Consider the following 27,064-nt stretch of genomic DNA (forward strand, 5'->3'; position numbering starts at 1 on the left):
GTGCCAGGTCCTCTGTTAGGTTCATGGGAACACAAGACTAAAAAAAGTATGGTTCCCTGCCCCCAAGGAGATCCCGGTGTATCAGAGAAGACAGGCATGGGTATAACTAATGTGACAGGAACAAGTTAGTATGTAACATTAACAGAAACTTCTAATTAGAGAGAATCTTGGAAGACTTAGAATAACACTGAATATTTTTATATATTGACATGATAATTTAATAAAGACTGTTTCTTCTAGATCTGTTTTTAAGCCTTTCATATTTGTGCCACATATTTCACAATTATTGGATACCAGTTCACCAACATTTGAACTTGAAGATCTAGTTAAAAAGAAGTCACATGTTAAGCCTGACAGAAGACACCCACTCTACCAAAAACATCAACAGGCATTGGAAGTGGTACATAATAATGAGGTAAGATAGTTTATATTCTTTGTTATATCGTTAAGTATAAAGTTTGATTCAATCCGTATTTTGAACTTTGGAGTATCAGCTTTCCTACCTTCTTATAAAAAATAGGTTTAGGATTAGTTTAGATGCTCAGACTATAGTAGAGCTGTATTATTTTTATCTTTGATTATGAATACATGTATTGTGAATCTTATAGAGAAATTTAGTACATTAAACATAATAACAATAGCTAACATTTGTTGAGCACTTACATAGTACTTTTACAGGGTTTACTTTATCTAATCTTCACAACCACTTTATGAAATGGGTACTATTTTGATTCCCACTTTGCTGATAAAGTGTCTGAGTCTAGGAGAGTTTAAGTAACTTGCTTAGTATATATCCCACACCAAAAGTTACAAAGCCTCCAGATAGCGGTTGACCTGGTTTCTTAATGTAATGTTCTTAATCATACAGGCCTAGATTAAAATTAATTGAAAGTGACTTAAAACCTCAGAGAATTAAAATAATAATTAGTTTCAGTTTTTAAAAAGTGATACATCCTCATTATTTTAAAATGTAAGCATTATAGAAGAGCAATATATCACTCAAACTCTCTTCTCTAGAAATAAGGATTTATTTTTTTCTGGTATAGATAGATAGGTCATTTTATAATGTCTATACCTATTCAGCTTGCTAAAGAAAAATAAGAGGTAAGAAGGGAATGAAAGGCTGCCTAAAGCCATCCATCCGTTGACCCCCTGCAATGAAATAAAACATTAACCATCTTAAATCTTTTCTCGTCTGTTTCTACCTCCTGGTTTTTCTTGCCTATAATTTCTTTTACTTTGTCAAGGCATATACATTTACATTCTATTCACACTGAAACTGATTAAATGAATTTTCCTCCAGGTAATAATTTATTTTTGTCTGCAGTGTTGGCATTGTTGCTATGTGTTTTTTTTTTTCCCTCACCTATTTCACTTAGGCTCAAAGCAACAAGCTCTGCCAGACTTCCTATTTTTACTTGAAAATTTTTATTTACATTTTTGTTTTTAAATAAAAATTCTAAAGCTGTAACTATTTTAGACTTTACTTAAAAATCATAAAATATTGATTGACAACATAGAGTAGTGGAAAGATAATGGAATTTGAGGGAAGAAGAGTGAAAGAGCTGGGTTCTGGTCCTGGCTCTGTAAATAACTTCTTTTGTGTCTTAGGGAGAGTCAATCCTACTGGTAGTTTTAATTTACATTTCTTGATTACTAGTAAGATTGAAACCTTCTCCTATGTCTATTGGTCATGAGTATTTTATTTTAAATTTCTTGTCTATTTTTTCCCTTAGGCTGTTTTTCCATTGATTTTGGGTTATTTTTGTTTTTTTTATTTTTTGCTTTAAATAGGCAAAAATATGTGAATATTAACTATTTGTAATAAGGCAGAATTTTATTCCAGTTTATTGTTTGACATTTAACTTTTTTGTCAGACAAAAATTTTAAACTTAGTCAATTATATTTATTAGTCTTTTGCTGTAAGGCACCTTGATTTCATGTTTCAAAAGGCCTGCCTCACCTCAGTATAAATATAACTTCTAGCATATATGTGTTTTTTAAAAATTTAGTTCTTTAGTCCATCTGGAATTTACTTTTGTATCTTTCATGAAGTAGGGATTCTAACTCTATTTTCCAAAAAGGTGACTAATTATTCCAATACCATTTATAGACAAAACCCATTTTTTTCTCACTAATATGAAATGTAGTGTTCCCTCAGATGAAAACTGCATACAATTTCATATTGAAGTCCATGTTAAGGTTATTTGTTTTGTAGAGTTCTGCCCCATAATGGTTCAAATTTTAAAAATTATGCTCACAGGCCAGGTGCAGTGGCTTACGCCTGTAATCCCAGCACTTTGGGAGGCCAGGGCGGGTAGATCAGCTTAGGTCAGGAGTTTGATACCAGCCTAACCAACATGACAAAACCCCCTCTCTACTAAAAATACAAAAATTAGCCGGACATGGTGGCGGGCGCCTGTAATCCCAACTACTCAGGAGGCTGAGGCAGGAGAATCGCTTGGACCTGGGAGGTGGAGGTTGCAGTGAGCTGAGAGTGTGCCATTGCACGTTAGCCTGGGCAACAGAGTGAGAGTCCATCTCAAAAAAAAAAAAAAAAAAAAAAAGTATGCTCACTTTCTAGTGACTTTATTTATTTATTTATTTATTTATTTATTTATTTTGAGACGGAGTCTCAGTCTGTCGTCCAGGCTGGAGTGCAGTGGTGTGATCTCGGCTCACTGCAACCTCTGCCTCCCAGGTTCAAGCGATTCTCCTGCCTCAGCTTTCCGAGTAGCTGGGACTACAGGCGTGCGCCACCACGCCCAGCTAATTTTTGTATTTTTAATAGAGACGGGGTTTTACCATATTGGCAGGCTGGTCTCGAACTCCTGACCTCATGATCCACCCGCCTTGGCCTCCCAAAGTGCTGGGATTACAGGCTTGAGCCACGGTGCCTGGCCAAGTTTTTTCTTACATACTTTTTCTCTAAATAAGTACCTTATAACTGATAATGGTGATTCATCAACAATTTAGAAATTACTTTCTGTAAGAATCATGGACCTTTTTTCTCCCTTTATTGAAATAAAGATGAAGTAATAGAGGAAATGTCTTCTTTTAGTTGATTTTTTCCTGAACATTACTGTTCTGTTTTATTAATCTGATAATACTGGTTTTAAACGTAAAAGATCTAAATTGATAAAAATATTTCAGCCTGTTTTCAGCAGCCTTCCACATAGACAGTTCATATGAGATTTTCTGTTGTCTTGTTGTCTTTTATGTTTTTTACTTATAAACTACTCTCATAATTGTTTTTGTCTTTTCTACTAAAAATAACTTGGTATTCATGCATTAACTCAATCTAGAGCAATGATTTTCCCAAAGAATTTCATTCTTTCTGTCTCCAAAGAACAAAAAGGGAACCAAACCACAATTAGATGCCAGAATGAACAATCCTTATCTGTAGAGGTGGGTTGAATTTGGTTAGATTTATGTGTATGTGTATATGTATTTATCTTTATATTTTTAATTGTTTAGGAAAAAGCCAAAATAATGTTGGACAACATGAGGAAACTGGAGAAAGAACTATTCAGAGAGATGGAATCAATCCTTCAAAACAAGCATCTTGATGTGGAGAAAATTGTTAATCTCTTTCCTCAGTGTACAAAAGATGAAATTCAAATTTATCAGTCAAATGTTAGTTCTTAGTGATCATATGGTCAGCTAATATTAGTTCTTAGTGATCAGTAGTCAGCAATCTTCAAAGTCAGAATCCATCACCTTGGTAAATTATATAAACCTAATTTGAGCAGATCTGATTATTCTTGGATAGTATTCAAGTGATATCTTGACTATTAAACTACATACAGTGTTGCTGAAATACTCAGAAAGAAAACAGCATTGGAATTGGATTCATGTATCGTAGGATACAGGTGTTATTTCAGGTGATGTACTTGCATATTTTCTTTAGCCATAGTAACTTTTTGTCACAATAACTAAGTATTCAATTATATATAAAGAATGAAACATTAGAATGATACATGGATTTATATTTATTATAATTATGTAGTACCGTCAAATCATTTTGTCTGTTACATCAAGAAAGTAGATTTTTCTTTAGTCATGAAAAATATCTCAAGTGGTAAGTTGTTTGTGCTTAAGGCAAATATTAACCAGCTCTAACAAGAAAAATGTCTAGATTTACACATTGTCAATACAGTATATTAGTTCTGCAAATGTACTTTTGGTAAACTCAAACATGCTCTTCGTCAAGACTTGGCTAACCAGTGAGCTTGTAGCTCTGATTGTCTAGCATTTTTAGGGTCATTCTCCTTAATAGGCTTTTACGTTAATAAGATATATTTTTAGAAGAGCTTCTTTGGGAGATTAGAGAATAAGATAAAAGAACTAAAACCTTAGGATATACTGTTTCTGGGTCTGAAATCTCATTGTTTACTTCTGTTTACTCAGTGAAAACAGAAACAAGAATGAGGTAGTGGCAATGAAATAGAATTATTAGTATATTATGAACATTATAACATTTTGAACACTATATTGCATTATATATTATGAACTTTATACATGAGTAATATCTTCCTAAAGTTTATAAAACTTTATGTTTAGGTTACATAAAGATTACCAAGACTCAAAATTGCAAATATAAACAAAAGAAAAATCCAACTGAAAATAACACGAAGTATTTTTGAGTTTCTAGAATGTCCATTTTGGTATTTGGTTACATTATCATATTTACTAGTCACTATCAGCACAATTAGGTTAATAAAGAAGTGGGTCATTATATTTTAAGTGTTCAGGAAGTTATGTGTTCAAAGTTCTCTCATAAATACCATCATCTGCCTGATACTGCTCTTGTCTAATACAGGGTTGACATTACAAAAGAAAAGATGTCTGACTCAAGTACTCAGTTGATTCTGTTTGCTTTAAGTTTGGTTCAGTGATAGGCTGTCTTCTAACCCCTATACTCCTCTTCTCTCCTTTAATAGATGAGGAAACTAAGGGCAAACAGTTCATTACACTTACAGGAATCTTATTTCCTTCTCTAGGGGCAGCATGTTTTCATCTTCTGCTTTGCTGCCACCTTAGACTAAACTAGCACCATCTTTAGCTAGACCATTGCATTAACTGTTCTCCTACACCCATTTTTATTCTTTATTTCTACCCACATGAGTCACTACGGCCAATCTATTACAAATTTAAATCTGATTATGAATTCCCCTCCTAAAACTCTTTTTTAAAAGAGACTTTATTTTTTGGAGCAGTTTTAGGTTCACAGCAAAATTGAACAGAAAGTTCAGAGTTCCAATATAGCCCCTATCAGCACACATGCATAGCCTCCCCCACTATCAACATCCCAGCCCTAGAATGGTACATTTGTTACAATCGATGGCCCTACACTGAAACATTATCACCCAAAGTCCATAGTTCAAGTTAGAGATCACTCTTGATGTAGTACATCCTATGGCCCTTGATAATTATAAAATGACATGTATCCACCATCATAGTATTATACAAAATAGTTTCACTGCCCTAAAAATCTTGTGTTCTGCCTATTTATCCCACCGTCCCTCCAACTCCTGACAACCACTGATCTTTTTACTATTTCCATAGTTTTGCCTTTTCCGTATGTCATATCATTGGAATCATATAGTATGTGACCTCGTAAGATCGTCTTCTTGAACTTACTTAGTAATATCCATTTAAGGTTCCTCTATGTCTTTTCATGACTTGATAGTTCATTTCTTTTAGTGCTAAATAATATTCCATTGTCTGAATATACTACTACTGAAGGCCATCTTGATTGCTTCCAAGTTTTGAAAATTGTGAATAAACCTACTGTAGACATCCATGTGAAGATTTCTGTATGGACATGTTTTCAACTAATTTTATGTAAATACTAAGGAGCACAATTGCTGGATCATGTGGTAAGAGTATGTTTAGTTTTCTAAGAAACTGCCAAACTGTCTTCCAGTGGCTATCATTTTGCATCCCTATCAGCAAAGAATAAGAGCTTCTGTTGCCCTGTATTCTTGTCAGCATTTATTGTTGTCAGCATTTTGGATTTTGGCCATTCTAATAGAGTATAATGGTATCTTGTTTTAATTTACAATTCCCTGATGATATATGGTGTTGGACATCTTTTCACATGCTTTTATCTGTTTATTTTCCTTGGTGAGTTGTCTGTTCAGATCTTTTGCCCATTGTTTACTTAGGTTGTTTCTTTTCTTATTTTTGAGTCTAAAACTTTTTTTTTTTTTTTGAGACAAAGTCTCCCTCTTGTCCCCCAGGCTGGAGTGCGATGTCCCGATCTCAGCTCACTGCAACTTCCGCCTCCTGGGTTCAAGTGATTCTCCTGCCTCAGCCCCCTGAGTAGCTGGGATTAGAGGCACCTGTCACCACACCCAGCTAATTTTTGTGTTTTTTAGTAGAGATGAGGTTTCACCAGGTTGGCCAGGCTGGTCTAGAACTCTTGACCTCAGGTGATCCACCTGCCTCGGCCTCCCAAAGTGCTGGGATTATAGGCGTGAGCCACTGTGCCTGGCCTAAACCTCTTTAAATACCAAAAAGATCCCACTGATCTGCCTCATCTATGTCTTACTACACCTTCGACCATTGCTTTTTAGGTTTCTACTATGCTACTCTTTCATGTCCTTGAATGTGCCTTCCTCATGGCCATATTGTCTGCTTGCACTATTCATTCCATGTGCTCCCTTTTATATAAGTAATACTTGACATCCTTTAGAGTTTTGCTAAAACATGACTTCCTCAGGGGAGTTTTCTTCACACCAGAATGTCTCTCTTACATACTCTTGGAGGCACACGTGATCCTGGTCACAGGTCAATCATGTTTAACATCTGTTTTTCACAGAATAGAAGCTCCATGAGGATAGGAATCATATTTGTTCCCACTGTTGTGTGCTCAGTGTTCAGATTGTGTCTGGCACATGCTAAATGTTCGATACATATTTGTTAAATGAACATTCAAGTACTGATGGGAAGAATTTACACAGCCCTTTTCTCTGCCTATAGAAAATGTAAAGTTGAAGAAACTAGCTAGACAATCTATCTGCCCAACTTGATATCCTTTGGTAAGTTTCAGGTCAACCTGTCACCTCTTAGATACTGTGTATTATTTACCATTACTTAATAAGCCAGGGGAATAATATGAGTATTCTAGAGAAGACTATTTTGTTTGATCTTTGATGAAAACACCAGTTTATATATGTTAATCATGAACCAAAAGTTTTGCTTTAGAAATAACTAGTAGCCTAGTTAGTTAATTCAACCTCATTAGTTAATTCAACCTTTTGTCATACCAGTTGCAGAAATTTATAATCTCATCTTTTCTTAAAGAATGGTGATAACATTTATGATCCTGAACTTTTTTCCAGCCATCATTCATGACAGGACTACCTATGTCCAGTGGCCTAAAACAATTTAATATTTTACATGATGAGATATGAAGGGGCAAACACTAAGAGCTGTATTCCGCTGCATAACAAACATATAAAACACTAGTTTCACATTTTTCTTGCTTTAGAAATGTACTGACCATTAATCGTTGTTCTCAAAATGCCAAATACACTTTGTCTTAGTCTAAAAATATTGAAAGCTAAGCACAAGCTAGGCGTGGAGTTACTCATTGAGAGTTAAGAAAACTATGCTGAAGAAAAAGAGATAGGTTTTGAGCAAAATTGTATCATCTTTTTTCTAGCTGTCACTCTACATATTGGAAATGATGAAATATATGAAAAGGACTCTAATGTTATATTGACTCATTCATAAAAGTGTGTATAGAATGCGCAATTGGGAAACCCTGTTTGCAGAGCCCAGAGTCATGAAGAATAGAACTCAGGAAACCCATTTAAGAAAACAGTGAGAATGTATAAAAGACCTCTATGATGGCTTCTGCATTATTCAGATTACTCAAAGAAAAGATGTCAGCAATGCAAGTTAAAATAGGTATTTTATTGAGAAATTTGCTTTGTCAGTGAGAAAGTAACAAATATTTTCATTTAATAAAATTAGCATATTTTTAATTCTAAAAATGTCTCTTAAAAGCCTGTGTTATCTGAAACTGCAGATCATTCTGATCCAGGGTTTTCTTTTAGTGTCTCCCATGGAAAAAGAAGTAGCAGATTCCATTCGTGCAAATAACAGAAGATAAGTAGTATGACTTGTTCACAAACAAATTTTCCACTCAAGTTTCAGTTGTCTGCATGCATGTGAATTAACATCTTTATTTCTGTAACTAGAAAAATCTCCTGGTAACAGCAGTGGGGCCTTAGGCTTACCCCTGAGCATTCAGAGTCATAATATGGTCATATTAAAAAAGGGAAGTTCTGCAGCAAGACAGAACTTAAAAACATCCCCATTCTCTGATCACAACTTAAAATTGGTACAGGTTAATAGTACACTAAAGTATAATTTATTTGTTATTAATAAATATACTAGGCTTCCATGCAGGTTTTTGTTTTTTGTTTTTTTTTCTTTTTTTCTCTGAGACGGAGTCTCACTGTGACGCCCAGGCTGGAGTCGGCTCACTGCAAGCTCTGCCTCCCGGATTCATGCCATTCTCCTGCCTCAGCCTCCCAAGTAGCTGGGACTAGAGGCACCCGCCACGATGCCTGGCTAATTTTTTGTATTTTTAGTAGAGACGGGATTTCACCATGTTAACCCGGATGGGCTCGATCTCCTGACCTCATGATTCGCCAGCCTCAACCTCCCAAAGTTCTGGGATTACAGGCATGAGCCACTGCGCCTGGCCCCCATGCAGGTTTTTAAAAAATTGTTTATTTGTTTCATTAAAAGGACAATGACTCTAACCCTATAAACTATTTTATAAATAACTTTTACATATGAGAGACTACAAGTATAATTAAATAAATATCTGAAACATGTTTAAAATAAGTTAAACCAGTACTGAAACTGACACCTAATAATTAAGATGCTCAACGGTCATCTAAATAGATCTCTTTAATTTACTGAAGATAAAGCTTATCTGAAGATGCTATGGTCTAAATGTCTGTGTCCTCCCAGAATTCATACGTTGAAACCTAATCCTCAATCATGTTTAACATCTGTTTTTCACGGGAGAATAGAAGCTCCATGAGGATAGGAATCATATTTGTTCCCACTGTTGTGTGCTCAGTGTTCAGATTGTGTCTGGAACATGGTAGATGTTCAATAAATATTTGTTAAATGAACATTCAAGTACTGATGGGGAGAATTTACACAGCCCCCCTTCTCTGCCTGTAGAAATGTAAAGTTGAAGACACATCCTCAGTGTGTTAGTATTAGGGGGTAGGGCCTTTAAGAGGTTATTAGGTCATGAGGGTGGAGCCCTATTGAGTGGAATTAATGCCCTTATAAGGGGCCGATGAGACCAGTTCTTCCCATCTACTATGTGGTGACACAGCAAGAAGGTACCATCTATGAGCCAGAAATTTGGCCCTTACCAGACACCAGCTATGTTAGTGCCTTAATCTTGGACTTCACAACCTCCAAAACTGTGAGAAATGAGTTTCTGTTGTTTACAAGCTATCCAGTTTATAATATTTTGTTATAGTAGCTGAAATAATAGACTGAGAAGGCAACATTTAGTGATTTTAAAAATTATATATGTTTATAATGGACACTTTAAAAAAACTAAATTCTAAATGTAATCTTTAGTTTTTTTTTTTTTTTTTTTTTTTTGAGACAGAGTCTCACTCTGTCACCCAGGCTAGAGTGCAGTGGCACAATCTCAGCTCACTGCAACCCCTACCTCCTGGTTTCAAGCAATTCTCCTGCCTCAGCCTCCCAAGTAGCTGGGATTACAGGCGCATGCCACCACACCTGGCTAATTTTGTTTGTTTGTTTTTAGTAGAGACAGGATTTCACTAGGTTGGCCAGGCTGGTCTCGAACTCCTGGGCTAAGCAATTCACCTGCCTCAGCCTCCCAAAGTGATGGGATTACAGGTGTGAGCCACCACCATGCCCAGCCTAGGTTCAGAATTTTTAAATATTGGCTTGAACTATATAGTTTTTATTTTTTTTAACTTTAGGGAATAAAGTAAAAGGGTTATCCTGCATTATGATGCTTTGTTCAAATACAGAAATGATACATTATATGGCAATATTTTCAAGTTCAAATTAATCTGCTCAAATTAGTATTTGTAGCATAAAAGTTAAAGATCAGATTGTACTTCTGCAGAAGGACTGTGGAGATAATAATACATATGGAGGTTTTTATTCCTTAATGGCATAGATTAGTAATTTGGGTAGAAAAGAAAAGACAAACTTAAAAAAAATAGTGCCTCTACGTTTTTTTGCTTGTTTTTTTGTTTTTTTTTGTTTTTGAGACTGAGTCTCGCTCTGTCACCCAGGCTGAAGTGCAGTGATGTGATCTTGGCTTACTGCAACCTCCGCCTCCCAGGCTCCAGAGGTACTCCCACCTCAGTCTCCCAAGTAGCTGGGACTACAGGCATGTGCTACCACACCTTGCTATTCTTTTTTTTTTTTTTTCTTCCCTTTTTTTTTAGTAGAGACCGGGTTTTACCATGTTGCTCAGGCTGGTCTCAAACTTCTGACCTCAAGCTATCTGCCCACCTCAGCCTCCCAAAGTGCTGGGATTACAGGCGTGAGCCACTATGCCTGGACCTGTAGTTTTTAAATGAGTACTATTTGTCAAAGAAATGGAAAAAAGAAAAAAACCTCTTATTAGAATCATTAAAATTCTTTTTCAAGAGGTGCTATCAAAAATTGTAAAGTTGTCATAATTTAAGGTGTATTTCCTGCCAGCAATATACTTGCCAAATTTGATAATTTAAAGGAATAGTTAATAGGATGTTAATTTTGAAATTACAGTAAACAGTTGCAGAAAGCAATGATTATATAATGTTGGCATATTCATATTATTTATAGTACGGCTGACTCTCCATATGCACAGGTTCCACATCCACAGATTCAGTCAACTGCAGATAAAAAATGTAATTAGGCTTACAATGGTTGCATCTGTAATAAACATGTACAGACTGTTTTTCTTGTTATTTTTCCCTAAACAATACAGTATAACAACTATTTACATAGCATTTACATTGTATTAGGCATTATAAGTATCTAAAGATGATTAAAGTATATGGGAGAATGTGCATAGGTTATATGCAAATACTACACCATTTTATTTATTTATTATTTATTTATTTATTTTGAGACAGAGTCTCGCTCTGTTGCTCAGGCTGGAGTGCAGTGGCACGATCTTGGCTCACAGCAACCTCTGCCTCCCAGATTCAAGCGATTCTCCTGCCTCAGCCTCCTAAGTAGTGATTACAGGCACCTGCCACCACGCCCAACTAATTTTTTGTGTTTTTCAGGAGAGAGGCGTTTCGCCATGTTGGCCTGGCTGGTCTTGAACTACTGACCTCAGGTGATCCACCTGCCTTGGCCTCCCAAAGTACTGGGATTACAGGCATGAGCCACCACGCCCGGCCTACACCATTCTATATAAGGGACTTGAGTATCCTCAGATTTTGGGATCTTCAGGAGTCCTGGAACCACTCCCCTTGGATACCGAAGGATGACTATATTATATTCATTATCAGAACTTTAATTTGGTTTTCTTTTTTTCCTAAGTGAGCTTCCTATGTGTTTTACATACATGTAAAATCACAGACCCTGAGCATGTAGTGGGAACACATCTTGTCACATTTTACAGAAGAGACAACTGAGGCTCACAGAGGTTGCCTCTGTTAACTTGCCCAAGGTCACCCAGCTAAAAACTAATGAATATGGGGCTAGAATATGATTCCATGTAGGGTTCTCCCCTTCATAATTTAGGTCTTAGGGGAATGTGAGGGTGAGGACAAATGCTCAATTTCTTTATATCTTTCCTGTTGGAGAGTGTTTGCATTAATAGCAGGAGGACTCTGTTCAGGACTCCTTTGAAGAAATCTGTAAAACAAGTACTCATCCCGGAATTCATACTCGTTGGTAATATGTTGGATGACTCCCCCTTGTACCAGCCTGTCTCCGTATATCACAGCTTCACCACGGTCAGAGGCAAGGCCGACTTCAATTAGCCAGTTCACCAGGTCACAGCCGCAGAAAGTTCCAGCAGAAGTTGTTGCACCACACCTGTGTCAAAGGAATGATTCACCCATATGTTCTGTAAATCTGGTATCAGCACTGCATGATAGAGGACAAGCAAGAAAAAATAGAAGGAAACAGGGAAAGACAGCGTGATAGTTAAAAGCATGGCAGGAAGGAAACTGTTCTGAATTGAAAGGGTTTGTTAACTCTTCTGAACCTAGAAAGACCCACTGGAGAAAAAGAAAATATGCCAGTAACACTTGTGAAAACAGAAATGCTTAAACAATACCAAAAGAAGTCATGGATAATATAAATGCACTTACAAAGAAATACTCTTTTTATAGTAGCCTGTTATCAGATCTGTCCTGTAATAGCTGAATATGATATATTTTATAATTTATACTTTTAGTTATGCTAAATAATTTGTTTCAGGAACACTACATATTTTTCACAAGCTCTTAAGAAGTGATTATTTTCACTAAACTATTCAAACTTTATTTTTAGCTCCATATACATCATGTATACATATGCACTCCATACACCATAGTGCCTCACAAATAGCCTTTCTTCTTGCCCTCAGCAGGCAAGACAATCCTACTGATATGTTTGTCAGAAATGTGCTTCAATAGGAAGCAAGGAAAGAGTAAGTGAGATCTAACTGGCTACAAATCTAAGATTTTAAAAATGTGCTTTGTGAATCTACTTCTTGAGTATTTAAAAATCTGTCTTCCTGATGCAAATATGGGATGTCTTAAGTATGTACAAATAAACAAAGGATAGAGAGATACAGGGGGAAAATCCAATTACATGAGAGCTGTACATTTCACACAAATGCACCATAGCTAGACAACATGAATCTGTCCACAAGCATCATTCAGGCTACAAAACCTAAAGTGCTTGACATGGGAAATGGTGGATGAAGATCAATGTGAAAGGAGAAATAGGTGACAAAACAAATTTAAAAACATTTCACCATAAATGAATATTCATGGGAGTTTATATAAGAATTAGAAAAAAAGGTTAATACTCATGAAAAGTTTTCTCAAATACATAAAATTACATTATTTTAACATCAGTATTTCATTTAGAGATAAGTTATCTTAATTTAGGCCTTGCAACTAGAAACACCACATACAACAAAAACCTGGATATTATACTCTGTTAGCCTTCTTTTTGCTTGTAGATTTTTTATGTATCGCCTAACACCTTTTTTCTTTTCTTTTCTTTTCTTTTTTTTTGACACCAAGTTTCACTCTTGTTGCCCAGGCTGGAGTGCAATGGCGCGATGTCAGCTCAACGCAACCTCCGTCTCCCGGGTTCAAGTGATTCTCTTGCCTCAGCCTCCCGAGTAGATGGGCTTACAGGCATGTGCCACCACGCCTGGCTAATTTTGTCTTTTTAGTAAAGACAGCATTTCTCCATGTTGGTCAGGCTGGTCTCGAACTCCTGACCTCAGGTGATCTGCCCGCCTCAGCCTCCCAAAGTGCTGGGATTACAGGTGTGAGCCACCGTGCCCGGCCTATAGTCTAACACCTTCTATTCCAGACACCAACAGAATATTTATTTCCTGATGACTGTGATGAGGCAGCTATAATAACAGCCCATGGCTGGGTGTGGTGGCTCACGCCTGTAATCCCAGCACTTTTTTTGGGAGGCCGAGGTGGGCAGATCACTTGAGCTCAGGAGTTTGAGACCAGCCTGGCCAACATGGCAAAACTCCATCTCCACTAAAAATACACAAAAAATTGGCTGGGTATGGTGGCGCACACCTGTAGTTCCAGCTTCTCAGAAGGCTGAGGTATGAGAATCACCTGAGCCCAGGAGACTGGGGCTGCAGTGAACTGAGATTGCGCCACTGCACTCCAGCCTGGGCAACAAGAGTGAACCTTCATCTCAAAAAAACAAACAAAAAACCAGCCCATGGAGCTGTGCAAAGTCGCAGAGAATGTGACACTGTAGAACCTGGAAAGGGGCAGGGAACAGGCCGGCACGTTCCCAGCTGGTGTCCATCCAGCCAAATGGGACTGAGGCAGACTGGAAGCCCTGCAAATTGCAAAAGCTATGCTTCCTTCCCAAGAGTTGGCAATCACACTGGGCCTCAAAGAGCTAACATGGAGTTCTCTTTTTTAATTTTAAAAAAGCAGGGTTTTTTAAAATGTTTTGTTTGTTTGTTTGTTTGTTTTGTGGGGTTTTGTTTGTTCTTGAGACAGTCTTGCTCTGTTGCCCAGGCCGGAGTACAGTGGTGTGATCTCGGTTCACTGCAACCTCCACCTCCCAGATTCAAGCGATTCTTGTGCTGCAGCCTCCTGAGTAGCTGGGATTACAGGCGCATGCCACCATGCCCAGCTAGTTTCTGTATTTTTAGTAGAGACAGGGTTTCACCATGTTGGCCAGGCTGGTCTTGAACTCCTGACCTCAGGTGATCCTCCCACCTTGGCCTCCCAAAGTGCTGGGATTACAGGCATAAGCCAGCGTGCCTGGCCCTAAAAAGCAGTTTTAAATTGTTGAAACTATTCATAGATGGCACTTTGAAATAATTGTGCTCAGAAGGGTGAAAAACTAACTTTTCTTCATAGTTTACCATTGCCAGAAAGTGGGCTATGCCCATCACAGACATTCTGTCATCTAACGCAACAATCTCAAGAATTAGATATTTTAAAGAAGAGGAAAACTAAAATTTAGAGAATTGAACTTGCCCAATGTCACACAGCCAACAAGCAGCAGTTCAGGAGCTGAGTTCTAGTATTAGTCCACATCCACTGCGGCCCCTTTTCCACTCTCTGTACCAGGCTACCTTCTGATTATAATTATATATATGTTAAATTGGCATAATAAATGTAAATAAATTATCCTCCATAAAAATTTTCATACATTTCGTATTTGCAGTTATAGACATAAAAGTATTTGGTTGTTTATATTTTGTTTTGTTTTCTCTTTTATGACAACCAGAAATACTGTATAGTATTTATTCAAAGTTCATAATTTCCTGCTATATACTTCCTTTATAAAAAAAATTTTTTTCCTCATCCAAAATTAAAAGAGAATCTGCTATATACTTCATACCTTAAGGATTCGAATAATAAATATTATGTCACAGACTAAAGGTTAGAACTTGAAGCGAAACATAAGCAACAAAATTAAGAGGCAGAAATTTCATTTCATTTTCTTGACAAATGTATTTGTCAAGAAATGCTGAGGTGGGAATATAATATCACTTCTAAATCCAATGTATCTCAAAGTTTTGTGAGAGACACTACTGGCCAACTTGAAATGAGGGTTAATATTCTATGACATTTTGGTTCATTCTAAACTAAAGTGTTCACATTTTATATGGCAATCAGAAGTTATATGACATTTTAAAAATATTAAAATCAACATAGGCCAGGCACAGTGGCTCACGCCTGTAATCCCAGCACTTTGGGAGGCCGAGGCAGGTTGATCACGAGGTCAGGAGATCGAGACGATCCTGGCTAACACGGTGAAACCCCATCTCTACTAAAAACACACAAAAAATTAGCCGGGCGTGGTGGTGGGTGCTTGTAGTCCCAGCTACTCAGGAGGCTGAGGCAGGAGAATGGCGTGAACCTGGGAGGCAGAGTTTGCAGTGAGCCGAGATCGCGCCACTGCACTTCAGCCTGGGCGACAGAGCGAGACTCCGTCTCAAAAAAAAAACAAACAAACAAAAAAAAAGAAATCAACGTAATATGACTCTTTTATATGCCATTTCTGAAACTATAAACTGACCCATAATTCCTTTAACTTTTACATGCATATGTAAAAATAATCACGTAATCAGTCACGACCACCTCATTTAGCCCATTACAATCCAAAATTAATCATTTAAAATATAATTGTCTAGAACTGTACTGGCAGTTTGCTTACCTTCTTTCTTTGACAATGTTTCGGATACAGAGGTCACGGTGATAATGGATAAATTGTTGACAGGTCATTTTTATTTCCTCTGAAACAGGAGAATCCCTGTTTTCTGCTGTTTCTTTATTGTTCCATAGGAATTCAAGTCTGAAAATCAAATTTAAGGCCATTTTTAAGTGAAGAAAAGCACTGAGAGAGAACTCTTCCTGCTTTATCACCCCATCAAAATGGCTGTTCCAAAGCTGTCGATCACCAAAGCTGTCATCTACAACACCCAGACATCTTTAGTCTCAGAAGCAAAAACATTCTACATTCCAGACATCCTTAGTCTCAGAAGCAAAAATTCTACATTCAGTTTCCTATTCAAAGCATACTGGGGTGGAAGACTTAATCATTTTATAAACCCTCCAGACATGTTTGACCCATTTCAGGTTCTACTAATAAATGTTCCTTACTCTACATTCTACTGTTTTGAAATGCAAAGATAAATTAGAGATCAAATATTTTGTTTAATCGCTTTTCTATTTTAGTACCACAGAGACAAATAGCAGAGTACTCCAAAAACAGTTTTGTTTCAGCCAGTCTAGACAATAGAATTGTTGATTGTTTTACCCAATCAGCATTATGAAGCTGATAACTAAGTTCAATGACTTTCCAATTATGCTTTTCTTCTTTCATGAAATGATTATGAACCTAGCAACTACATCTTGATGATAATGATAAAGATGAAGAAGAAAGAACCATTACAATTTACTGGGCACTTTTCATAGATCTGGTAGGATACATTTCTTTAGCACTCCAAGTTTCCATAAATTTCGACTTTGAAAACACAAGAAGAAGTACAAAGATTTGCCCCCACCTCTTCCTCCTACCCCCACATTGGAGTATTACTACTTGTTATTTCTCATAAAGAAATCCCTGATCTTAATTCAAAGAAACCCTTCAATAAGCTGATAAAAAACCAACAATTTAGAAAGAAAACTTGAGTTTTCTGTAAGCTGTCAGTTTGATAAAAAGAGAAATTGTGTTGTCAAAGGAGACAATCAAATATAGACCACGGGGGTACACCACCTACTACTTCCATTTCCAAAGACATTTTCAAGTTTCGTTTAACTTTATGTAGTTAATAGCATAGACAGAAATCAATGTCCATCAATTCTTGTTAAAGTGCAAATCAATGCCAGATTTATAATAGTTCCTCCAAATTTTTTTTGCAATTGTTTATAACCTTTGTGTGGCATTTAGTGGTGTCCTAGCAGTTACTAAAAGTTTAAAAACATCAGTATCTTAATGTGTGTGTGAGTGAGACAGGGTCTTGCTCTGTCACCCAGGCTGGAGTGCAGTGGCACAATCTTGGCTCACTGCAACCTCTGCCTCCCAGGTTCAAGCCATCCTCCTGCCTCAACCTCCTGAGCAGCTGGGACTACAGAAGCATGCCACCACACCTGGCTAATTTTTTTTTTTTTTTGTAGAGACTAGGTTTCACCATGTTGCCCAGGCTGGTCTCAAACTCCTGAGCTCAAGCAATCTGCCCACCCCGACCTCCCAAAGCACTGTGATTACAGGCAGCCACCATGCATGGCCCCACATCAGTATCTTAATATAATGGCTTTGTCATCACATTTACAGATACAGATTTATTTCAAAACTTAATTTACCTTCTTTTGAAAGGGAGGATGATTAAATGTTTATCTAATCCAAAGATTCCAAAGGAAATAAATCCCTAGGGAAGAAAACAAAGTTATTTTTTTCAGAATTCAACAATAACATTTTAAAACAGAGAAGTTAAGGGAGTCAACACATTTAGTGTTTGAGGAGGCAAACCTATAGTGATGAGAGCAACATTTTAAGTGAAACACACAAGGCAGGCCCTTCAAAGGCAGGTGTGATACTTTGCTGCCTTTTCCCAATCATTCTATCCTAGTCATTATGAGGGGTGATACAAACCAGGGCTGAGCAGCCGCATTTACATGATAGTAAAATGAAAACATTTAAGGGCATATATGTCTTTGTTTCCCCTTTATAAAAAGAAAATATTTCCCACTGTGCATAAGTATTTATTATTTTTCCATGACCTCACAAATTATATAATTAACAAGTGTTGCAGTATCTAATAATAACGCAATAATTGAACAGAATTTATGTAAAGTGAAACTGGCTAGTGGTTAGGGGAAGAGTTTGAAGAATTTGTGAGTGACAAGGCAAACGCCTAGCACCAGGTATCAGCCACAGGTTAGGACAAGTTAAGACTCTTTTTGAGAGGCAGGGAGTTGGGAGCTGCCACTTGTGGCACACTGGGATAAGGATCTGAGTGCAAGTTGGTGGAAGTAGAATGGAGAATGCAGAAGGACCCAAATTTCTTCATCCCCCATACTATAAACAGCCAGAAGGGAATGATCTTACCACACCACCTCCCCAAGAGGAAAATGGGATGGGAATGGGGTTTGTGTCTGTCTTGCTCCATTGAACTACTTCAGCCTTAAGCTGTGGGGCAGCATTTTAAATGCAACATTCCTGGCATTAGCTGCTGTTGATGACACAGCCCCATGGGATGAAGCTCATCCCAGTCCCAGTTCTGGATAGCTCAGCTTAGAATGGGCTTCCTGAATGCAAAATGCTAAGTCAGAACATGGTTTTTCAACTCAGTATTTTATAGATCTTAGACAGAAAATCAGATCTTAAACAGTATCACAAAGTGAGATATCAAGTAGGATGCTCATGTCTGTCTGTAATAAACGGATAAAGGTCATTTGTCTCTGTGGGCATAGCCATTTTTGCTCCCATCACAATGGCCAAACTGTAAATATTGTAAGAAATTAGGAAAAACTTACAGCGGCATCTATTGACAAATGTTAACTAATTCATATGGCAAATTATTTTCGATTTAATAGGCAAACTCAGTGATTTCAAATGAGTGTGTTTTTTTGTTTTCTGACCTGATACTCAATCTGTGGACTAATATTCTCTAATGAAAAAGTTAAGGGCTGGGCGCAGTGGCTCATGCCTGTAATCCCAGCACTTCGGGAGGCCAAGGCAGGTGGATCACTTGAGGTCAGGAGTTCAAGACCAGCCTGGCCAACATGGTGAAACCACATCTCTACAAAAAATACAAAAATTAGCCGGGTATGGTAGCAGGTGCCTGTAGTCCCAGATACTCGGGAGGCTGAGACAGGAGAACCACCTGAACCCAGGAGGTGGAGGTTGCAGTGAGCTGAGATAGCGCCACTGCACTCCAGCCTGGGTGACAGAACGAGACTCCGTCTCGATTAAAAAAAAAAAAAAAAGTAAGGAGTTAAAGGTCAAAATTTGAAATTTGCACATAAAAATACTTTCCAATATGTAAGATATAACTTATCCTTAAGTATCCATTTTAATAGTGACATAAACATATACAATAGCACCTATCATATTACTTGTTTATGGAATTTTAGTTTCCTAATTTATAAACTGGGGGTGATAATATTACTTTTCAGGTGTTGTCATGATGTTTAAATGAGATAATGAATGTAAAATGCTTAACGATGGTTGGCACATAGTAGGCTATCAAGGAATGGTAACTGCTATCCCTAGCCAAAATTTATTTATACACTACATGATTCTTCTTTTTAAGATTTAAGTATCTATTGTTCAAGGAATATCAAAATGTAAATGAAATGATGTCTATTAAGGAGACGGCCAGGAGCGGTGGCTCATGCCTGTAATCCCAGCACTTTGGGAGGCTGAGGTGGTTGGATCACCTGAGGTCGGGAGTTCAAGACTAGCCTGACCAACTGGAGAAACCCCGTCTCTACTAAAAATACAAAATTAGCTGGGTGTGGTAGTGCGTGCCTGTAATCCCAGCTACTTGGGAGGCTGAGGCAGGTGAATCACTTGAACTGGGGAGGCAGAGGTTTTGGTGAGCCGAGATTGCACCATTGCAACAAGAGCAAAGCTCCATCTCAAAAAAAAAAAAAAAAAAAAAAAAATTTAAGGCGCTAAATTAAAGGTTCAGGGAAAGTAAGTTATTTTCCCAAAGTGACTTTTTTTTTTTCTTGAGACAGTCTCATCTCACTCTGTCACCCAGGCTGGAGTGCAGTGGCACAATCTCAGCTCACTGCAACCTCTACCTCCTGGGTTCAAGTGATTCTTGTGCCTCAGTCTCTGCAGTAGCTTGGATTACAGGCATGGACTACCACGTCTGGCTAATTTTTTTGTATTTTTTGTAGAGACGGGCTTTCACCATGTTGGCTAGGCTGGTTTTGAACTCCTGGCCTCAAGTGACCCAACCACCTTGCCCTCCCAAAGTGCTAGTATTACAGATGTGAGCCAATGAGCCTGGTCCCATTGTGACTTATTAAGATCACACCAAAGTTACTACCTGGTATTTTTCTGGTGGAAGCACTCAGTGTACATTCTGATGACTTGAACCAGTACAATAATTCATCTCTACTAGAAGACAAGCAGCAGCTGTCAGCTGCCATGCATACCAGCAGCTGGCAAACAAACTAAATACTTTTTATGTGAAAAAAAACAACATCCTAATCCACTCCCCACTTCCCCCCGCTCCCTACCAATCAACCTATCTAGGAAAACAAAAACCCCTCAAAGTTTTCCATAAATAAATACCTGGCCAAAGTTAAACACAGCACAGAAAAACTGTAACTCAACATAAAGTCTTCCAGGCTCTTGGTTGAATAACCACCATAAACAACTGGAAAGATTCTGTAAAGGAAGGAGGAAAGAGTATTTCACAATCAAGCAAGCTAATAATTCCTCTCCATCCACAGCATAGTACAATAACTTACCTACTTAATAATTACAGGGAAAAAGACTAGAGGGAAAAACACTGAGAGAAAAAACACTGAGAGGCTTTATCTTTTCAACAAGAAAGTTTCAACCTCTCCTCTTGACAGATGTCATTCAAACAGTTATCTATTCTGATCAGATTTGAAGCAAGACGACATGAGCCATAATACAGAAGCTTACATAATGTATCAAGATTGCCAACTAGCCTAAGACAGGCCCGATTTTAAATTTAGTTCTACACAATGAAAACAATTACATCACTAAGCAATTCTTGGCAGCATTTCTTATTTTTTTATTTTTGTTCTTAAACAGCACTTAACGTGGTACTGGCTGATATCACACTATCTCACAAGCATCCCAGCATGCAAAGCGTTCCTTCATAGGTTATCTGGTCCATCTCCTACCTCTAGACGAGTTACACTTGAACCATCTCAAAGAATTATATAATAAGAACCGATAATTCACAGATAGGACATTTAGTAATCAAAGAAATGCATGTAGTCTAAAAACAAAATACTGTATTTTACTTTTCTCAATTTTGTAAGCATCTATTATATGAAGTGGTTATGTTATTTTGATAATTGAAAACTATTTTTTAAAGTTTGTCTGAGGAATAACATGTTCTAAGAGGTTTTTCAGTTTTCTTTTTTTTTTTCCGGTGGACACTGAGGTTTCATGTTCTGAGAGATTAATGTAGGCATTTATCCACTTTGGTCAGTCAGGTATGTTAGGAATAAGTGGCCCTGTGTACATTATTGAAATAGCTGCTTTTGGGCTGGGCGTGGTGGTTCACGCCTGTAATCCCAGTACTTTGGGAGGCCAAGGAGGGTGGATCACCTGAGGTAAGGAGTTCAAGACCAGCCTGACCACCAATATGATGAAACTCCCTTCCCTACTACAAATACAAAAATTAGCCAGGCGCGGTGGCATGCGCCTGTAATCCCAGCTACTCAGGAGGCTGAGGCAGGAGAATTACATGAATCCAGGAGGCGGAGGTTGCAGTGAGCCGAGATCGTGCCACTATACTCCAGCCTGGGCGACAGAGCGAGACTCCATCTCAAAAAAAAAAAAAAAAAAAAAAGCTGCTTTTACCAAATTCTAGGTTCAGAGCATAGAATGAATAAATTTTTCTAAGCAGAATAAGCTATTGGAGCACTTAGGCCTCGGAATAATGTGAATGATTCATCTCTTCCCCTCACACCCCCAAATATTTAGTTCAAGATTCAAATTCAGGTGACCTAGCTACCACACTTCTGGAAAGCAGCAACTAAGTTTTTCCCAGATGCCTGAATAAAACCTTTGCCAAAAATTTAAAGAAATGGGCCCAAAACAAAACCAGAAAAAACAATTACAGCAAACAGGCCAATGATGAGAAGTAAACACAGCAACACATGTCGGGTCAGCTGCTGGTCTCCACTCTGTAGATACTGCTCTTCTTCCTGGGCTAATATGCAGCTCTGGGAGTTACAGCGACTCACACAATGATCGTCTATAAAATAGTAAGCACAACAATTTGTAATCAGAGCTTTTTATCTAAATGCATTTTATCTAAATGCATTTTAAATTTGTAATGACTTCCTAAGAGAAACAACAGAAAAGCACATTCAGCTAAGAATCAGTATATTATTTTAGATGAAATTGGAAGAAAGCTCCTTCATGTTGTTTTAGAAGAATTCTAGCTGAAATGTTTTTATCTCAAAAAAACATAAGTAGAATACAATAGTTCCCTTTTACACTATTCAACAATGTTATATATATATAATTATCTAACATCAGTGACATAATTTGACCTTTAAAAATTATACATAATTTGGCCAGGTATGGTGGCTCATGCCTATAATCCCAGCACTTTGGGAGGCCAAGGCAGGTGGATTACTTGAGATCAGGAGTTCAAGACCAGCCTGGCCAACACAGTGAAACCTCGTCTCTACTAAAAATACAAAAATTAAACTGGTGTGGTGGCGTGCACCTGTAGTCCCAGCTACTTGGAAGGCTGAGGCAGGAGAATCGCTTGAACCTGGGAGGCAGAGGTTGTGGTGAGCCAAGATTGTGCCACAGAGTAAGACTCTGTCTCAAAAAAAGAAATAAAAATAAAATAAAATAAAAATTATATATAATTTTTATATAATTAATATAATTAAGTATAAATTATATAATTTTTATTTTATATATTAGTTACATAAATTATATATATAAATTATATATAATTACATAAAATATATTTATATATTACATGTTATAAATGTATATTGTATATAATTATATATTATAATCATATAAATTTATAATTCCATATGTAATTTGTATATGTTATTTATATAAATTACAAATTAATATATAAGCATATGTAAATAAAATAATATATATAATTACATTTATAATTTACACATATAAGTTATATATTAAATATCTAATATATATTAGATATTATATATATACTAAGTGAATTAACACAGGAACAGAAAACCAAGTACTGCATGTGCTCACTTATAAGTGGGAACTAAACTTCAGATACTCATGGACATAAAGATGGCAACAATAGAAACTGAGGACTACTAGAGGTGAGGAGGAAGGGAGGGGGACAAGGGTTGAAAAAGTATATAATATATATTATATTTTTATTTTTATATTGTATATATTGAAATTATACACATATGATTTTAAAGGCCAAATTAATAACTGAAGTTTTATCACTGATAAATCTATATGTTAGTCACGAATACCCTATTTTGGCTAACTGTAAAACAAATTACTATTATCTCTTACCTCTCGTTAAAGAGTTTACAATTAGCCTTAACCCCTGCCTTTCACCATATACAAAAATTAACTCAAGATGGACTAAAGATTTAAATGTAATGTCTCGGCTGGGCATGGTGGCGCATGCCTATAATTTCAGCAATTTGGGAGGCTGAGGTGGGCAGATCATTTGAAATCAGGAGTTCAAGACCAGCCTGACCAACATAGTGAAACCCCGTCTCTACTAAAAATATAAAAATTAGCCAGGCATGGTGGCGGGCGCCTGTAATCCCAGCTACTTGGGAGGCTGAAGCAAGGGAATCACTTGAACCTGGGAGGCAGAGGTTACAGTGAGCCAACATCATGCCACGACACTCCAGCCTGGGCAACAAAGTAAGACTGTGTCTTAAAAAAAAGAGAGAGAAAAAAAAGTAATGCCTCAAACTGTAAGAATCCTAGAAGAAAACCTAGGAAACACCATTCTGGACATTGGCCTTCAGGAAGAATTTATGACTCAGTCCTCAAAAGCAATTGTAACAAAAACACCACACTGGGAAGTTTTAAGGTAAAAACAAAAACAAAACCAAAAATTGGCAAGTGGGACCTAATTAAACTAAAGAGCTTCTGCACAGCAGAGGAAACTATGAACAGAGTAAACAGACGACCTACAGAATGGGAGAAAATATTCGCACACTATGCATCTAAAAAGGCCTAGCATCCAGAATCTATAAGGAACTTAAACAATCAAACAAACTAAATACAAATAACTCCATTAAAAAATGGGCAAAAGACATGAACAGACACTTCTCAAAGACATAAAAGCAGCCAACAAACATGAAAGAATGCTCCACATCAATAATCATCAGAGAAATCAAAACCACAATGAGACACTATCTCACACCAGTCAGAAGGGCTATTATTAAAAAATCAATAAACAACAGATGCTGGTGAGGCTGCAGAGAAAAGGGAATGCTTATATACCATTGGTGGGAACATAAATTAGTTCAGTCACTGTGGAAAGCAGTCTGGAGATTTCTCAAAGAACTTAGAATAGGACTACCATGTGACCCAGCAATCCCATTACACTTGCATGTTCATCACAGCACTACTCACAATAGCAAAGACATGAAATCAAACTAGGTGCCCATCAATGGTGGACTGGATAAAGAAAACGTGCTACATATATACCATGGAATACTATGCAGCCATAAAAGGAATGAAATAGGCCAGGCACAGTGGCTCATGCCTGTAGTCTCAGCACTTTGAGAGGACGAGGTGGGCAGATCGCTTGAGCTCAGGAGTTCAAGACCAGCCTGGGCAACATGCAAAACCCTGTCTCTAAAAAACCAAACAAGTCTAGATGCGGTGGCTCATGCCTGTAATCCCAGCACTTTGGGAGGCCGAGGTGGGCAGATCACCTGAGATCAGGAGTTTGACACCAGCCTGACCAATATGGTGAAATCCCATCTCTTCTAAAAATATAAAAATTAGCCGGGCATGGTGGCAGCTGCCTGTAGTTCCAGCTATTCGGGAGTCTGAGATAGGAGAATTGCTTGAACCTGGGAGGCGGAGGTTGCAGTGAGCCGAGATCATGCCACTGCACTCCAGCCTGGGTCACGGAGCCAGACTCCGTTTCAAAAACAAAACAAAACAAAAATTAGCCATGCGTGGTTGCACATGCCCGCAGTCCTGGCTACTTGGTAGGCTGAGGTGGGATGATGGCTTGAGCCTAGAAGGCAATGGTTGCAGTGAGCTGCTCACTCCAGCCTGGGTGGCAGAGCCAGACTCTGTCTCAGAAAAAAAAAAAAAAAAAAAGAATGAAATAATGTCCTTTGCAGCAACATGAATGCATCTAGAGGCCATAATCCTGAGTGAATTACCACAGAAACAGAAAACCAAGTACTGCATGTGCTCACTTATAAGTGGGAACTAAACTTCAGATACTCATGGACATAAAGATGGTAATGATGGAAACTGGGGACTACAAGAGGTGGAAGGGAGAGAGGGGGCAAGGGCTGAAAAACTACTGGGTACTATGCTTAGTATCTGGGTGATGGGATCATTTGTTTGTACCCCAAACCTCAGCATCATACAATATACCCAGGTAGCAAAACTGCACATGTATCCACTGAATCTAAAATAAAAGTTGAAAAAAACTTTGACTTAGGAAACACCTTTGAGGAACCATAAAATACACCATGTTTTGTTCACATATGGAACCAAACACAAGTCACAGGCATGACTATTTTCTGGCCAAAAATAGAGGTGAGGGACTTTTCACAGGAAGCCTTTGTTTTTCTCTTAGTTCTGCTTTATATATGGGAGCAAAAACAAAGAAAAACATTTTTTACAAAATAGACGTCTAGTCCAACATACAGTCTTATACAAGTCAGTGATTAAAGACCACAATTCTATAGCTCTTGCCCTCAAGCTAAAAGAAAAAATTTGTATTTCCTAAAACCACATTTTAGAAAAGGCCATGTATACACGTTAAACATGGTCTAGCACAATTGCTGATGGCATGGGGGAAGGTTCATAATGTTGCTAAGTAAAAAGAAAGTAGGTTGCCAAACTGTCTCTGTAGTATGATCCTATTTGAATAAAAATTATTTGTATATATGTGTGGAAAAATCCTGGAAGTATACCTATATATAATAAATCTGGTTTTAAAATATTGTGTACAAGCTGGGCGTGGTAGCTGACACCTGTAATCCCAGCACTTTGGGAGGCTGAGGTGGGCAGATCACTTGAGGTCAGGAATTTGAGACCAGCCTGGCCAACATGGTGAAACCCTGTCTCTACTAAAAACACACACACACACACAAAAATTAGGCGGGCGTGGTGGCAGGAGCCTGTAAACCCAGCTACTTGGGAGGCTGAGACAGGAGAATTGCTTGAACCCTGGAGGCAGAGGTTGCAGTGAGCCAAGATGGCGCCACTGCACTCCAGCCTGGGCGACAGAGCAACACTCCATCTCAAAAAAAAAAAAAAATTGTGTACAGATATTACAAAAATAGATAAAAATAAATCTTGCTATCTTTCATTTGCTTTTTCATACATTGTTGCCATTCAACAATCTAAATGTGATACTTATTTTTGCCTTTGTACTATGCCAAGGGGTAGAGAATAAATTATATTGTCAACTCTAAAAATTCTAATTTGCCCATGGTTTAATTTCCTTCAGGCTTTATTTTAGGCTCAGGGATGATACTAAGTTATATGATTAGATGAAGTCCCTATACAACGGCTCTCATTCTATATGATTTTTATAAAATATGATCAGAAAATCCAAGCCCCTATAATTTAAGAGAATTTTGAAGAATCAACTTTTTGTTTGTTGGTTTCTGAGACAGGGTCTTGCTCTTGCTCAGACATGATCATGGCCTATTGCAGCCTCAACCTCCTGGGCTCAAGTGATCCTCCCACCTCAGCCTCCTGGGTAGCTGGGATTACAGGCATGAGCCACTGCATTCAGCTAAGTTTTTTGATTCTTTGTAGAGACAGGCTCTGGCTATGTTGCCCAGGCTTGTCTTGAACTCCTGGGCTCAAGCACGATCCTCCTGCCTTGGCCTCCCAAAGTGCTGGGATTACAGGAGTGAGCTACCAATGCTCAGCCAAGAATCAACATTATTAATGAAGAAAA

General features: G+C 37.7%; 2 protein-coding genes across 8 annotated transcripts in view; one reads left to right on the forward strand and one right to left on the reverse strand.

Moving 5' to 3' along the window:
- The window catches only part of LOC105483210 (secernin 3), a 33,025-nt gene extending 21,477 nt beyond the window's left edge, over nt 1-11,548 (forward strand). For 2 of the 4 annotated variants that reach the window (XM_011743936.3, XM_011743937.3), the window contains 2 exons: nt 241-415; nt 3,478-4,368. In XM_011743936.3, the coding sequence (XP_011742238.2) occupies nt 241-415; nt 3,478-3,648 (346 nt within the window). In that variant the 3' untranslated portion in view covers nt 3,649-4,368. Of the gene's footprint in view, nt 1-240; nt 416-3,477; nt 4,369-5,706 lie in introns of those variants that run through there. The other 2 variants (XR_011609874.1, XM_071072966.1) reach the window with 2 other exon arrangements.
- LOC105483211 (G protein-coupled receptor 155) overlaps nt 9,626-27,064 on the reverse strand; it is a 50,790-nt gene continuing 33,351 nt past the window's right edge. For 3 of the 4 annotated variants that reach the window (XM_011743942.3, XM_011743940.3, XM_011743941.3), the window contains 5 exons: nt 22,038-22,174; nt 20,506-20,601; nt 17,559-17,623; nt 15,910-16,047; nt 9,626-12,072 (listed from right to left, as the gene is read on the reverse strand). In XM_011743942.3, the coding sequence (XP_011742244.2) occupies nt 11,772-12,072; nt 15,910-16,047; nt 17,559-17,623; nt 20,506-20,601; nt 22,038-22,174 (737 nt within the window). In that variant the 3' untranslated portion in view covers nt 9,626-11,771. Of the gene's footprint in view, nt 12,124-15,909; nt 16,048-17,558; nt 17,624-20,505; nt 20,602-22,037; nt 22,175-27,064 lie in introns of all 4 variants that reach the window. The other variant, XM_011743943.3, reaches the window with a different exon arrangement.

This window comes from Macaca nemestrina, chromosome 11, assembly GCF_043159975.1.
Source record: "Macaca nemestrina isolate mMacNem1 chromosome 11, mMacNem.hap1, whole genome shotgun sequence".
Classification (NCBI taxonomy): domain Eukaryota; kingdom Metazoa; phylum Chordata; class Mammalia; order Primates; family Cercopithecidae; genus Macaca; species Macaca nemestrina.